At 53.6% G+C, this 13464-nt stretch overlaps 1 protein-coding gene across 1 annotated transcript; it reads right to left on the bottom strand.

Annotated features, from left to right (window-relative positions):
• Positions 1-2793: 2793 nt before the first annotated feature.
• Positions 2794-3819, bottom strand: LOC132321356 (olfactory receptor 14J1-like). Its single transcript, XM_059834863.1, has one exon. The coding sequence runs from the start codon at positions 3805-3807 to the stop codon at positions 2794-2796; it is 1014 nt and encodes a 337-aa protein (XP_059690846.1). The 5' UTR covers positions 3808-3819.
• Between the last annotated feature and the right edge of the window lie 9645 nt (positions 3820-13464).

The following is a 13464-nucleotide window of genomic DNA, read 5'->3' as shown; positions in this document are numbered from 1 at the left end:
TGAGTTTTTGTATTACAGAATTGTAACATCGAGATCCTTTCCAAACCCAACTATTTTGGGATTCTGTGCTTCTGCACTGCCTGGCAGTGTTTCTGAGATCTTTTCTGTAGTATCCCCGCACCAGCTGGACTCCTGGTGTCCCTTGGAGCAGAGCCTCCTTCTGAGGAGGATCTCCCTCACGTTGCAACCCTGAGGACAGGGTGGACCAGTGATGATAAATGGCAGCAATGCCTCAACATACAGCAGTGTCCCCTACCCCCAAGTCCATGTCCAGGCCCTTCTTCCTTGAGGCTTTGCATCAGAAGGGACATCTGGAGGTCTGCTCTGGGCAGGGAGAAGTTTACAGTTCGATCAGGCAGGTCAGTGCTTTCTCCAGCTGAGTTTTGAAAATCTCTATCATGGTGATGTATGTGTATATATATGCTGAAATAAGTGTATATCTATATGTGTATGAGTATATAGATGTACATGGGGTTTTTTCTTTCTTAACCTGATAAGAAATCCCCCTTACTGCTTCTTGTCTTTATGGTTTCTTGTCTTTTCCTTCTCCTCATGATCCCCAGCCAGATCATCACCCTTACATCACAACCTACTGTCCAAGCACAGCCTTGCTGGCACCCTCTGGAACCATGCAGGCAGGCTGTGGTGGCCAGATCCGAGCAAAGACGTGCCTTTCAGAAGGATTGCGGTAGTGAATGTGAGCTGATGCTGGGACAGAGCCAGTGGCCATGGGGGACAGCAGACAAGACCTCCAGCAGCTTCCCTTCAACCAAGGCAGGGAGCAATGCACCCAGCGGTGCTCCCGAGAGAGGATGGTGACACAGGAAAGGAGGCACCATGGGCTGCGGCAGAGGGAGCCGATGCTGGCCCTCATGTCTTGGGCCTCCTGGCAAGTGGTGCCAGGGGCTGCAACCCCAAGGCACCCCCAAGCCTGCGAGCACTAGTGAGTCCGATCCTGACTGTGGGGAGCTGCTCTGGCTTCAGAGAGTCTGCTGGCAGAGCTGGAGCGGGTGGTGCTCACCCTGCACCGCCAGTGCGGTGAGTAGGGTGACAGCCCTGCCTGTCTGAGCCTATTTTGAGGGTAATTTTGGTGTCCTGGCAGTGTGGGAGCTTCCTGGAGCATCATGGCGCTTGTTCTCATCCCTGCACCAGCGCAGCTCTGCTGCCCCGCAGCCCAGCTGTGCAGGCATCAACAGGGCAGGGTGGGAAACCGTCCCCCTGGTATGGTCTGCCCAGTAGACCTCGGTGCCACATCCCTCTGCAGCCCTCCTGCTTTGGCAGCCCTCCCCAGCACTGGTCCCTCCCCAGACTTGGCCATATCCCATGCAGGGGTCCGTAGACGGCCCTGCTGTGGGCTCTGCCAGGGTCTGGGCCTGTGTGAGCCAGGCAAGGGCTGGATGTTCCCCCAGTGCAGGCGGAGCCGGTCACATTGAAATGATCAGCCCACAGCTGGACCACGGTGAATGGCCAGGGCTGGAAATGGACGGTACAAAGGGTCAGGCTTGGGGGTGACTTTTGGGCCAGCGTAGGGGGTGGAGGGAGACTGTCTCAAGGGCAGGTGCTGGCCACAGGGACCGAGGGACAACAGGAACTCCCATGGTTGCGCTTCCTTCAGTGCAAGCCCTGACAAAGGTTCCCAGCCTCCCTTTCAATGCCACGCTTCAGGAGGGACGATGGCACGAAGGGGTGGGGCGTGAGGGACACCAATTCTTCCTCATCCACTTCCCAGGCCTCGTGGAGCACCAGGACAGAAAGGACTTCTGGCTCTGCACTGTGAACATGTTTTAGGCTAACCAGAGTCTGGACGCTACCGCTGATGAGCGGAATGCCAGAATTTTTCTCCCCCAGGCAATTTCCAGGCCACAACAGCTGCCACCTCAACTTCCCCCACCTCTCCTCTGATGTGGCTGGACGGTTCCTGGCCCCCTCCCCATGTTTCCTGCAGGGTCCTGGGCTGGATGGGGATCACTACTGCTAATCCGCCTCCCTGGGGGTCTCTGGATGTGGCAGGTGCTTGAAGGGACTATGGTGCTTTTTGGAGGACAGGAGATGTGTTCATTTGTGCCTGAAGGACACATGAAGCACTTTCCAGTCTTCCTTTTTCATACCTGCTTGGTGCCCACTGCCTCTCTGGGGATTGCAGAGCCCTCGATTCCTCTAGAACCCTGGGTTCAGCACTTTCCTTTGGGTGACTCCATTTTGGGCGATCTCTCACTTCGTGGGGCTAAAGTCACTGCCCACCCCAAGCACACGCTGCCCATGGAGATGCCCCAGGCAACTCCAGACTCCCGTCCTTAAGGACATCGCCTGCCATAGCTGGAAGCCCTGGGATAAGTCCCCCATGTGGGACAGCCCCACGTATGTACCTCAGTGACCATTCACCATCTCCACTGTAACTAGAAACGTAAATCCAAACCTTGGTCTCTAACAGGTCACCACATGACATTGAGCTCTTTGCTCCTGAATCCATGGAGCAACAGGCCCTTTTTGGGGTGAGGTTGCTCATGTCCATCCTTGGCAACAGCTTTGGAAGACAAGGCGAGGCTTCAGGAACTGCACTGGGGAAAACCCATTTATGAAAGAGCTGCTGTGAGTGAGTCAGCACTGACCCAGCATTAGACATACCTGTATACATGCAACAGGCAAGGCAGAGAAGATTCATTCCACAGGAGAAGTGACCCGAATCTAAAACGTTGTGTAGGAACGTAATAACCACAAATAAAAACAGCAATAATGATAGTGATAATTATAAGGATAAAGATGATGAAAATTATGAATATAATTATAATGATGTTAATGATAATAAAACCCTTCACAAAGTATAGGCTTAGAATGCGTTCCCATGGGAGTCATTTGTGGATAGATGGGAAGTTTATGACTACTGAAAAAAGTCCTTGAAATCACTGTCCTCACAACACCCTTGAGCTCCTGGTTCCTCATGCTGTAGATGAGGGGGTTCACTGCTGGAGGCACCACCGAGTACAGCACTGCCACCACCAGATCCAGAGACTGGGAGGAGATGGAGGGGGGCTTGAAGTAGGCAAACATGGCAGTGCTGAGAAACAGGGAGACCACAACCAGGTGAGGGAGGCACGTGGAAAAGGCTTTGTGCCGTCCCTGCTCAGAGGGGATCCTCATCACGGCCCTGAAGATCTGCACATAGGACAGCACGATGGAAGCAAAACACCCAAAAGCTAAACACGCACCAACCACAAGAAGCCCAACTTCCCTGAGGTAGGAGTGTGAGCAGGAGAGCTTGAGGATCTGGGGGATTTCACAGAAGAACTGGTCCACAGCATTGCCCTTGCAGAGTGGTAATGAAAATGTATTGGCCGTGTGCAGGAGAGAATTGAGAAACCCACCGCCCCAGACAGCTGCTGCCATGTGGACACAAGCTCTGCTGCCCAGGAGGGTCCTGTAGTGCAGGGGTTTGCAGATGGCAACGTAGCGGTCGTAGGCCATGACGGTGAGAAGAAAATACTCAGCAGAAATAAAGAAGAAAAAGAAAAAGAGCTGGGCCACACACCCTTGGTAGGAGATGGCCCTGGTGTCCCAGAGGGAATTGGCCATGGCTTTGGGGAGAGTGGTGGAGATGGAGCCCAGGTCGAGGAGGGAGAGGTTGAGGAGGAAGAAGTACATGGGGGTGTGGAGGCGGTGGTCACAGGCTACGGCGGTGATGATGAGGCCGTTGCCCAGGAGGGCAGCCAGGTAGATGCCCAGGAAGAGCCAGAAGTGCAAGAGCTGCAGCTCCCGCATGTCTGCGAATGCCAGAAGAATGAAATCCATGATGGAACTGCTGTTGGACATTTTCTTTCTCTGGGCATGGGATCCTGTCCTAGAAGGAATATACATAAGTTAGGATAGATTCATCTGAACAAAATCTATTCAGTTTCTCGTGGAAACCTCCAAAATTTCCTCTCTCCTTTCAGGAAGACCTTTTGCAGGTTCCTTTCATGAGCTGTGGTTGGTGCTGGCTGAGGGTGCCCCTGGGAGAAGGGAGCTCTGCTGCGGGCTCTGCAGGATGCAGTCCTGCCCTACACCAATAAGTAAGTAGGAACACAAGGTGATTTCGGATTAAATCCACTTTTGATATCAAAGAGCTTTTCAGCATTGTCCCTCCCAAATCACCCGAATGCAGAGCAGAGCTGAGGAGGTTTGGGTTTGTGCATTTTGTTCTAGCTGCCCCACCACTGCTGAGGAGTTTTGGAGTCCTTGGCATTCCTGCTGCACTCCAGGTGAAATCTTGTGGGTGCTGACAGGCAAAGGGACTGTCCCTCAGTGCAGAGTGAGGACTGACGGTGTGTCCATCAGCCCTGCTCTCAGCTGCCCTGTGCTGGCACCTCCTTGAGCTGGAGGACAATAACACTCAGGTGTTCCCCCCACAAGATCCAGGACAATGCTGAGAGCTGAGGAGTCCAGTTTCCAAGTGCGGATCTCCAAACCCCGCATCCCATCTCATCGTAGCAGAGGAGGCTCTCAGCTCTGCCCTCCCAGCCAGGGACACCGAGGGCTCATTGCAGCTGCCCACATCCAGCCCTCCAGCAGCATTTCCTTGGCCTTAGCCTCGCAGTGTCTTCTCTGTTGGGCACTTGGAAAACACAGTGATGCTGTGGGAGAGTTGTGACCCTCTGGAGGGCAGCCTGCAGCCCTGCAGGACCCCCAGGGAAAGAGTCAAATGTCCTAAATATGGGATGTCCTGAAGGGAGGGTCAGATCTTTTCCAGCCCCACACACTGTAGTGACTCAGAGCTGCAAAAATCGGGAGGGGGTTTGGTTGCTTTTCCTGCATGGAAAAATCTGCATGACAGGACCCACAGCGCTGGTGTCTCAGCTGAACTTGCATTCTTACCCCCCCTCTTTGTTGTTCAAGCTGCTGGGAAGGCAACAGAAGGCCAAGTGCTTGTGACACTGAGGGTGGGGAGCAATGTTGTGTGGGAGAAGAGACCAGGGAAGGTGCTTGCACTGCAGGGGATGGCAAGGAGGTACCTGAATCCCCCCTCCCACTACCTTTCTAGGATCTCCACCTTCTCCCTCTCTGACAATGTCTCTGCTGCCTGGAGCTGTCTCTGGCAGGAACTATTTCTCTGTGCCCAAGTCTCCTCCCTCTCAGTGCTCACAGAGAGAGAGCCCCATCCCACTCACTGTGTGCTCAGCTCTGCCCTGCAAACACCTCCTGGCAGTAGGGAACTGCTCCGGGGGCATCTCGGTCTGTACAGGGGCTAAGGAGCAGCTCAGGTAAGTCCTAAAGAGAATGGGAATCTCTGAGTCTCCTCAAGAGTGGAAAAATAAATTTTCATCTCCCACTTCCCAGCCAGGCAACCAAGAGGACTGATCTCAAAGCACACTGCTTCCCTTTCAAGTCATTCCCCACTTTGACCGTCCTCTTGAAAAGTCTCCTTGGAAATGGCCTCAGGGTGATCCCCAGGGGTGCAGGGACCCTCCTCGGAAGGACAGCCTTGGGCACTCCTGGCTGCACACGCAGCTTTGCACCCCTACAGTCATCCCCACGACAAGGAAACCACCATTCCCTGTCCCACTGAGCGTGCAGCTGGGAAGCCCTGCTCAAGAGCACGTCCTCCTCCTCTACACTAGGGAAACTGTGAGAATCCTCCTGCCAGAGCCTACAGACCGTGGGATGAACCAGCTCAAGGAGATCCCTCCAGAAACACGAAGCTCATTGCCCTGCAGCCAGAGACTTACCATGTAGAGGACTGTGAGGATTTCTGCTCGAAGGAGCCCTCATCCTCCTCCCACTGCACACTGCCTTTAAAGTCTCTCTGCCTCCCTCCTCTCCCCTCGGTGCCTGCAGGCAGTGCCCTCAGCCCTGCTGCGCTTTGCAGAGGAGCTGCTCCTGGGCAGAGCTGTCTCTCTGCAGCGCTGCCCGCTTGCCATCAGCTCCCTCCCTCCATCCCAGGAGCCCAGCCCAGCTCAGCAGCAGAGGACCAGCCCAAGGCGGCACTTTCTCTGCCCCCTCTGGGCTCCCTCCAGGTGTCCCTGGGGCTCCAGGGGAACCTGCTGTGAAACAGGCTGAAGGGATCACTCATCTTCCCTCCCGCAGCTGGGCAGAGGGACTTCTTTGCAGCTGTGACATTTCTCCTATCAGAGACACACTTAGGCATGAGAATCCCCGTTCCTTGTCCCATCGTTAGACAGGACACCCAGAAACTTACAGGGAGGGATCTCCTCTAACCCTGCTGAGGGAAGGGATTCACTTGGGTCATTCAAGACATCCCATCCTGGGTTTGAAGTTTTGGGCCTAGAAGAGGACTCAGCTCCCTCCAGGCACACCACAAACCCCCAGGAGGTGGGATTCCTCTTGCTTCTGTTCACATGTGCACATAGAAGGCACCTGCATGTGAGCTGTTTGTCTCAGGTCTCATGTCAGTTAATGGAGATGAAGGGAGTTGTTCAGGTGGGAACACCTGGTGACATTTGAGGTGACACCAGAGCTTCTCCAAGCTATGTGCAGGTGAGTGCAAGCTCTAATGGAGCAATGCTGAGAGACAAGGCAGCATCTGGGGGCATCCTCTTGGAGCCTGGAGGGAATTCCTTTGGTAGAGGGAAATGACAGCAGATGTTTACAGTTAGGACAACTAAAACCTTCCCTTTCCCTTATGTCCACAGCACCTACAGAGGTAGTCAGCTGCCCAGATGGAGCCAAGTCCCTCTCCTTCTTTTCTCCATCAGCTGTATTTCCTAGATCTCCACTGACTGTAATGGCAGTTGTCTCATGGACATCCCCCAGTGCTTAACCTGGTTCAGGGCAGCTGCTCAATGGCCACACACAGGCCTGGAGTGCTACACGAGATGCCAGGGCTCTCCAGCACAACGGCCTGTGGCTGGCAGGGACAGCACAGGACCTATGGGAAAGCCATTCCCGTTCAGAGGGGATGCGGGACAGACACCCCAGGCAGCGTTGCCGACAGGTTCGCTTCCTTTGTGCAAGCCCAGGTGGCATCTCCGGCAGATTCGGGCTCTGTTGGCCAGCGACTGAATCCCAGCCCTGCAGTGAGGCAAGGTCTGACCCAAGTTCATCCAGCCGATGCAGAGCAATGCATGAACAGGAAGCCCATCGCACGGGCGGCTCCAATCATTTGGCTGCTCCCAAACTCTCTTGGTGCTTCTTTCAACAAGCCTTTGCTCAGCCCCTTGATGATACAGTCAAGGAAGAGGGGAATGATTGTCACCGTGTTCCTGGATCACAGCGTGTCCAAAGCCAAGGACATTTTCAGCAGCACCTTGTCTTCCTGGAGATCAGCTTCACCTCCACCACAGGCCCTCAGAACCTGCAATCAGGAGAAGGCAGAGGAGAAAGGCTTATTTAAGCAAGCCATGGAAGTCTCCAGATCCATGGCCCCAGGTCTTGTTGGGGACTGTAATGACCCCGACACTCACTGGGAGGGGAGCACAGCAGGATGCAGACTGTGCAGCTGGTGTCTGGGGTCTCTTGGGACCACTTCTTTGCACAGGTGCCAGGCCAACAAAGGTGATCTTTGCCTGAATCTGGTCCTTGCGAAAGAGGCAGTGCTGATGAGGGATGTGAAAACCAGTGTGAGCCTGGGCTGCAGTGACCATGAAATAGTGGGGGAACATTTTAGCCTCTTCAGGAGACTTTTAGTGCCAGGCCCATGGGAAGCAGAGCTCCGTACAGCTGGTCTTTCAGGAAAGCATCTTCAAAGCATGTCCAGACCGCTAAGCAGGAAAACAACCAGCCATTTCAGGAGAGCAGCTTGGCTAAAGAAGGAACTCATTAAGAAGTTCCAGAGAAAAAAGGAAGCATTCCAAAGGTGGATGCAAGGAGTCAGGGATTAATTTAGAAATGGGGATGGGTAGTGTGGACCTTTGAAGAGGTTCGAGGGCATCAGGAGCAGCTGATAATTCTTCACGAAAGAGTTTTAGAAAAAAACAAAGAGAATGTGTGGCCACTGCTGAACTTAGTAAGAGGAGGTGTAGACAGCTCTGAGATACTCTATATCCTCTTTGTCTTAGTCTTCCCCAGCAAGGTCTCCCAAGCCTTTGTGCCTTGAGGCAGGACTCTGGAGGAAAAGAACCAGCAGTGGATGTGGATCAAGTCAGGGGTCACTTGAGCAAGCGCAATCCTTTCTGGTCACTGGGGCTGGAGGGGCGGCATCCCAGGGAGCTGAGCGAGCTGGCCTTTGTCACAGGGAGAAAACTCTCCATCACCTCTGAAAGGTCATGGAGACTGGGGAACATCCTGATGACTGGCAGCACCCAAACATTGTACGCACCTTTCAAAAATGCCCAAGGGATGAGCAGGGGAACAGAAGGCTGTGCCCCCGAGGACGTCCACTCGCGTCCCCTTTCTGGGTGTCTGAAAGGAAGGTGACGGGATTTACCCAGGGAGATTGTGCCTGGCCAGCCTCTTTGCTCTTTCTGAAGAAAGGAGAGGATTGCTGCACGGGGGAGAGCAGTGGTTGTCTTCTACCTGGAGGTCAGCAAAGCTTTCGCCATCATCCCCCACAATATTTGATGTTAGGATATTATGGTCTGCATGGGGGGATAGATAGATGGGTAAAAACGAGCTGGACAGGTGGGCTCAAGGTTACGTGGTCAATGCGTGGTTCTCTGCCTGCAGGCATCTAGCTAGCAGGGTCCTGCTGGGGTCTACCCGGCAACCTGCCCTGTTTAACGTCTTTTTGATGACCTGGAGGAGCTGAGAGAGGGATTATTCATAACATTTGTAGCAGAGACCACATTGAGGAGAACAGACACTACACTGGAGGGCAGGGTGGCCATCCCAAGGGGCATAGACAGGCTGGAGGGATGGACCAGTAGGAACCTCATGGGGTGACAGTGATGTGGGCAAGCAGGGGTGGTGGATAAAATCTTCTAAGGAAGAGGCAGAGGCATCGGGCAGTGTAGGACAGCCTGTGGTGGGGATGGCCCCGTTGCTGGGGCTGGCACCTCCCAACAGAACTGAAATCCTTGTACTTTCGACTATGGCTGCTGTCTCTTCCACCGAGGTCCCCAAGAGGACACCAGGTCCCTACAGCTCCAGTGCTTTCCTGTCTCTTCACCCACCCACTCACTCCATAGAGCCTCAGAGGAGTCCTCCTGCTGTCCTGCACTTGGCATCGCATGCCCCCACATCTCACTGCCCCCAGCAGCAGCCCTGAGCATTCCATATGGAACAGATCCCCATTCCTAGGGGGTCAGGGCTTGAACATCCTGCTTGATCACAGAATAACAGAATCACTAAGGTTGGAAAAGACCTGTAAGAACAGCAGGTCCAACCATCAACCCAACACCACATGCCCACTAAACCATGTCCCGCAGTGCCACATCTACTCCTTCCTTGATGAAATGCATGAAGGCCTTTCACAGTTGCCTCCACATTTGATTTTCCACCTGTAACCAGTGCCTCTGAGTTCCTGCTTCAGCAGCCCCCAGGGATCGTCCCTTTTCTGGTCATTCCCTCCATGGCCTCTTCAGCGATGGCCCTCGCTGGGGCCCACTAACACCCTCAGAAACCTGGAGGCTGTGTGCTGACTTTTACTTCTCCAGAGCCTTGTTCAACCTTCCTGCAGTATCTGCAGTTCAGGAACTTGGCACCAGAGGGCTCCTTAACATGCAAAACTCACTAACAAGCCAAGGCTCTGCGCATAACTTTCCCTAATTCCTCAGTCCTTATGGGGTTCATTTGAGAGGTTTGCGGAGTGTAGTCAAAGTGAAAAGATTTCGATACTCAATATCAGTAAGAAACAATTTCTTCTCTTTCCAATTTTTCTTTTTCTGCTTATTCATTAAGTGATGTCAGCAAACTCCAATTCTTACTGACACAGAACACCTCCTGATAGAGTCCTAATACCTATGGAAGTCAAGACCCTGTACGTCAGACACCCTATGGGCAGCCTTTGTCCCTCCCTCCAACCCCACCAGTTCTCTCATCAGCCACCTGGGACTCGCAGCACCTTTCTTCAAATTGGAGCTTTCTCCACTGCAGTCAGTAGCTGCATGTTTCAGCCCATGGACACCAACTCCCACTTGCTTTATTTGGAGAATGAGCTGCACGCAGACACAGAACAATCGTTCTTTATTCCAAAACCCAAAACCAAAAGAAGGCTTGGTTCAATAAAAAATAAAACACACGCCTCTGCTGTACATTAAGTCCACCTGACCTCCTGTGGAGTCCACTTTCCACAGTGGATGCCCTTAGGCCAATAAAAACATATGTGGGAAAGACCTTGGTGTAATAATTGGGTAAGAAGGCTTTGACACTTGTCTGTAAATTCTCATGATTTTTTTACAGGCCATGGCCATGGACCAGCAAGGTAATGACACTTTCTCTCCCTCTATGTAAACACAGATTTATACATCTTGTCCCTTTTGACTGGTAACATTTGGGTTTCCTCAAGTAGCTACTGATTTGGTTCCTATCCACTGATGGCTGTTTTCCTCTCGAGTCCTGCCTTGAGGCACCAAGGCCTGGGAGACCTTGCTGGTGATAAGAGCACATAAACTATCTCAGGTCTATTTAGACCGACTCTCACTAAATTTAGGGGTGATCCCATGTTATCTGTACTTCTTCCTTCACTGTCCCTGAAGTAGTAACAGCTCGTTATGGTGCCCTTGAATTCACTTTCAGGTTTCAACTGAGTTTTGCTATAGACCATTTCCGTGCTTGGAGGACGTTGTCCTTGAAGACCAGCTGTACGGAGCTCTGCTGCCCTTCAATGCTGCTGACCATGAGACCCCACTACAACTCCCCACAATAGGCCAAAGTCTGCCCCTCTAAGATCCGGCATCTGCAGTCCCTATTTTCCTTCCTCACTCTCCTCGGGAGCTGGGACCCCACTATTTCAGTGTCACGACAGAAAAGGCTTACGCTGACCTTCAGTTCACTGGCCAGCTCTTCCTTGCTGGCAAGTGTCAGATCCAGGTTGGCATGACCCTTGTTGGCCCATCTGGCAGCGCTGCTAAGACGTTCTCCCAAGACACTCCAGAAGCTGCCTGGACTGTCTGCATGCTGCTGCGTTCCTCTTCCAGAAAATGGCAGGGTCATTCAAGTCCCCAGTGAGGACCAGGCTTCTACATGCCGAGACGCTTCCTTGGGGTGCTTAGAAAAGTCTATGCCAACTTCCCCACCGTGACTGTGGGTTCCTCGTCTCCCACCACGATGTCACCTTCACTGGCCCCTCCTCTGACCCTCACTCACAAGGGCTCACCCAACTTGTCCCTTGCCCCACAGAGGCGCTCCAGACATCCCAGCGACTTCTTCCCTCTGAGGGAACCCCACCCCAGGTCCTTCCAGCCTGTCTCTCCTGAACAGCCTCTGCCCATCCATTGCAGCACCCCAAGCTGTGTCACTTGTCCCCCCATGCCTTGGCCGTTACTCCATGGATGTCAAAAGCACAGGCTCCAGCTCGTCCTGGCTGTGCCCTGGCTGAGGGCATCAGTGCGCATTTGGGCTGTAGCCCCTCCGGTGTAGCCCCAGGCCAAGCTCTGACTTGTCTTAGGGAAAGCTGGTACCAAGTGTCCAAGACCCCGTCTGTGCAAAGGCTTTGCTTCAGAGCAGAGATGTGCGGGAGTGGACCCCAGATGGAAACATCGAGCTGAAATGGGATGCCAAGAGAGTGAGCAAACCCTGCTGTGCCAAGGCCAGAGAGAAACAGGGCTGGGGAGTGCAGCACAGAAGGAAACGGGTTTTTTGTCAGTGGTGTCTGTGCTGCCCCTGAGGGCCTTTGCCAGAGGTGAAGCTGATCTCCAGGAATGCCAAGGTGCTGCTGACAGGCCCACTGGGAAAACTGTTGGTCTGCTCCTTGGCTGTGTTATCCAGGGGGTGAGTAAAGGTTGGTGGAGAGAAAAAAGAGCAATTTGAGAGTGTAGGCACATGAGTGGAGACCCGGTGTGATGTGCCTTGTGTTCCTGGACTGCCCTACATCGACTGGCTGGAGAAGGAACAGACCTTGCCACGCTGCAGGGGTGGCAATCAGTTTCTCGCACAAAGGAACTCTTAATGGGGATGGCTTTGCTGTGCTGTACCTGCCAGCCACATGTAGTTACGTGTGAGAGCCTTGGCATCTCACATCACACTATGGGCCTCTATTTGGACATTAAATACAGTAACTGTCCGGAATTTGATTAGGCAACGTGGGGATGAAAACCGTCATTATAGTGAATGGAGATCTAGTCAACCCAGCTGCTGGAAACGAGAGAGAGAAACTTAATTCTGCCTATGATACAGATGGCAACATAGGCTGCCAAGAAAAGAGTAAATAGAGACAAGTGCAGTCGTCTTGCACATGCCTTGGCCAACCTCTGGCACCTCAGATGTCACCAGGTATTTCATCGGAAGAGCCAACTCCTGACCTACATCTTCATTAATTAGCACAGGAGCTGAGACAAGCAGCTCACATGCAGGTGCCTGTTCAATGCACACCGGAACTGAGGCGGAGGAATCCCACCTCCTGTGCGGTTGTGGCAGCCATGGGAGGGAGCTGAGTCCCCTTGCAGTGCTAGCAATAGAAACACAGGATGAGATGCCTCAACTGACTCAGCTGAATCCTATCCCTCAGCAGGAGTAAAGAAGATCCCTGCCTGTCATTGTCTGGGTGTCCTGACTGACAATAAAATATAAACGGTTATTTTTAGACCTAACTCTATCTCTGATAGGAGAAATGTCACATCTGGAAAGAAGTCTCTCTCCCCAGCTATGGGAGGGAAGATGAGTGATCCCTTCAGCCTGTTTCAGGGCAGGTTCCCCCAGAGCCCCAGGGACACCTGGAGGGAGCCCAGAGGGGGCAGAGAAAGTGCTGCCTTGGGCTGGTCCTCTGCTGCTGAGCTGGGCTGGGCTCCTGGGATGGAGGGAGGGAGCTGATGGCAAGCGGGCAGCGCTGCAGAGAGACAGCTCTGCCCAGGAGCGGGGCTGAGGGCACTGCCTGCAGGCACCGAGGGGAGACCTGCGAGGCTGAGAGAGCTTAAAGGCAGTTGGATGAGTGCTCCAGAGCAGGGCTTCCCTGCTGCACCGTCAGAAGGACAGGACGCGTTCGCTGCCTTCTCCCAGGGATGGCTGCAGGGCTGTGAAGGTGGGTGTGCAGCCAGGGGTGCCCAGGGCTCTCCTTCAGAGCAGGGTCCCTGTGTCCTGGGGCTGTGTGCTGGGGCAGGGACTCTGCTGTCTGCCATGGTCAGCACTCAGCCTGCCCGGGGAGCTCCCCACAGCGCTGTGGGGAGAAGCTGTGGGTGGAAGGAGCAACCCTGGCAGGGCAGGGTGCTTCTGCTGTAGATAGGGCGCTGCATGGGCTGCTCACAGCTCCAGATAAGCCTCGGGGCATTTGCAGAGCGTCCTTTTGAAGAAGAACATTGAGGCAGCATTTACTTGACAGGGAAGGTATCTGTGCTTTCACTTTCCCACTGTTGGTGGGCTGGGTGGGCAGTGGGAGATTGGAATTTATTTCTCTTCTCTGGAGAAGGGACTGAGACCCCAGTTCCTGATAGCACTTGTCTG

Source organism: Gavia stellata, unplaced genomic scaffold, assembly GCF_030936135.1.
Source record: "Gavia stellata isolate bGavSte3 unplaced genomic scaffold, bGavSte3.hap2 HAP2_SCAFFOLD_59, whole genome shotgun sequence".
NCBI classification, from domain to species: domain Eukaryota; kingdom Metazoa; phylum Chordata; class Aves; order Gaviiformes; family Gaviidae; genus Gavia; species Gavia stellata.
This window is presented reverse-complemented; position numbering and strand designations above follow the sequence as displayed.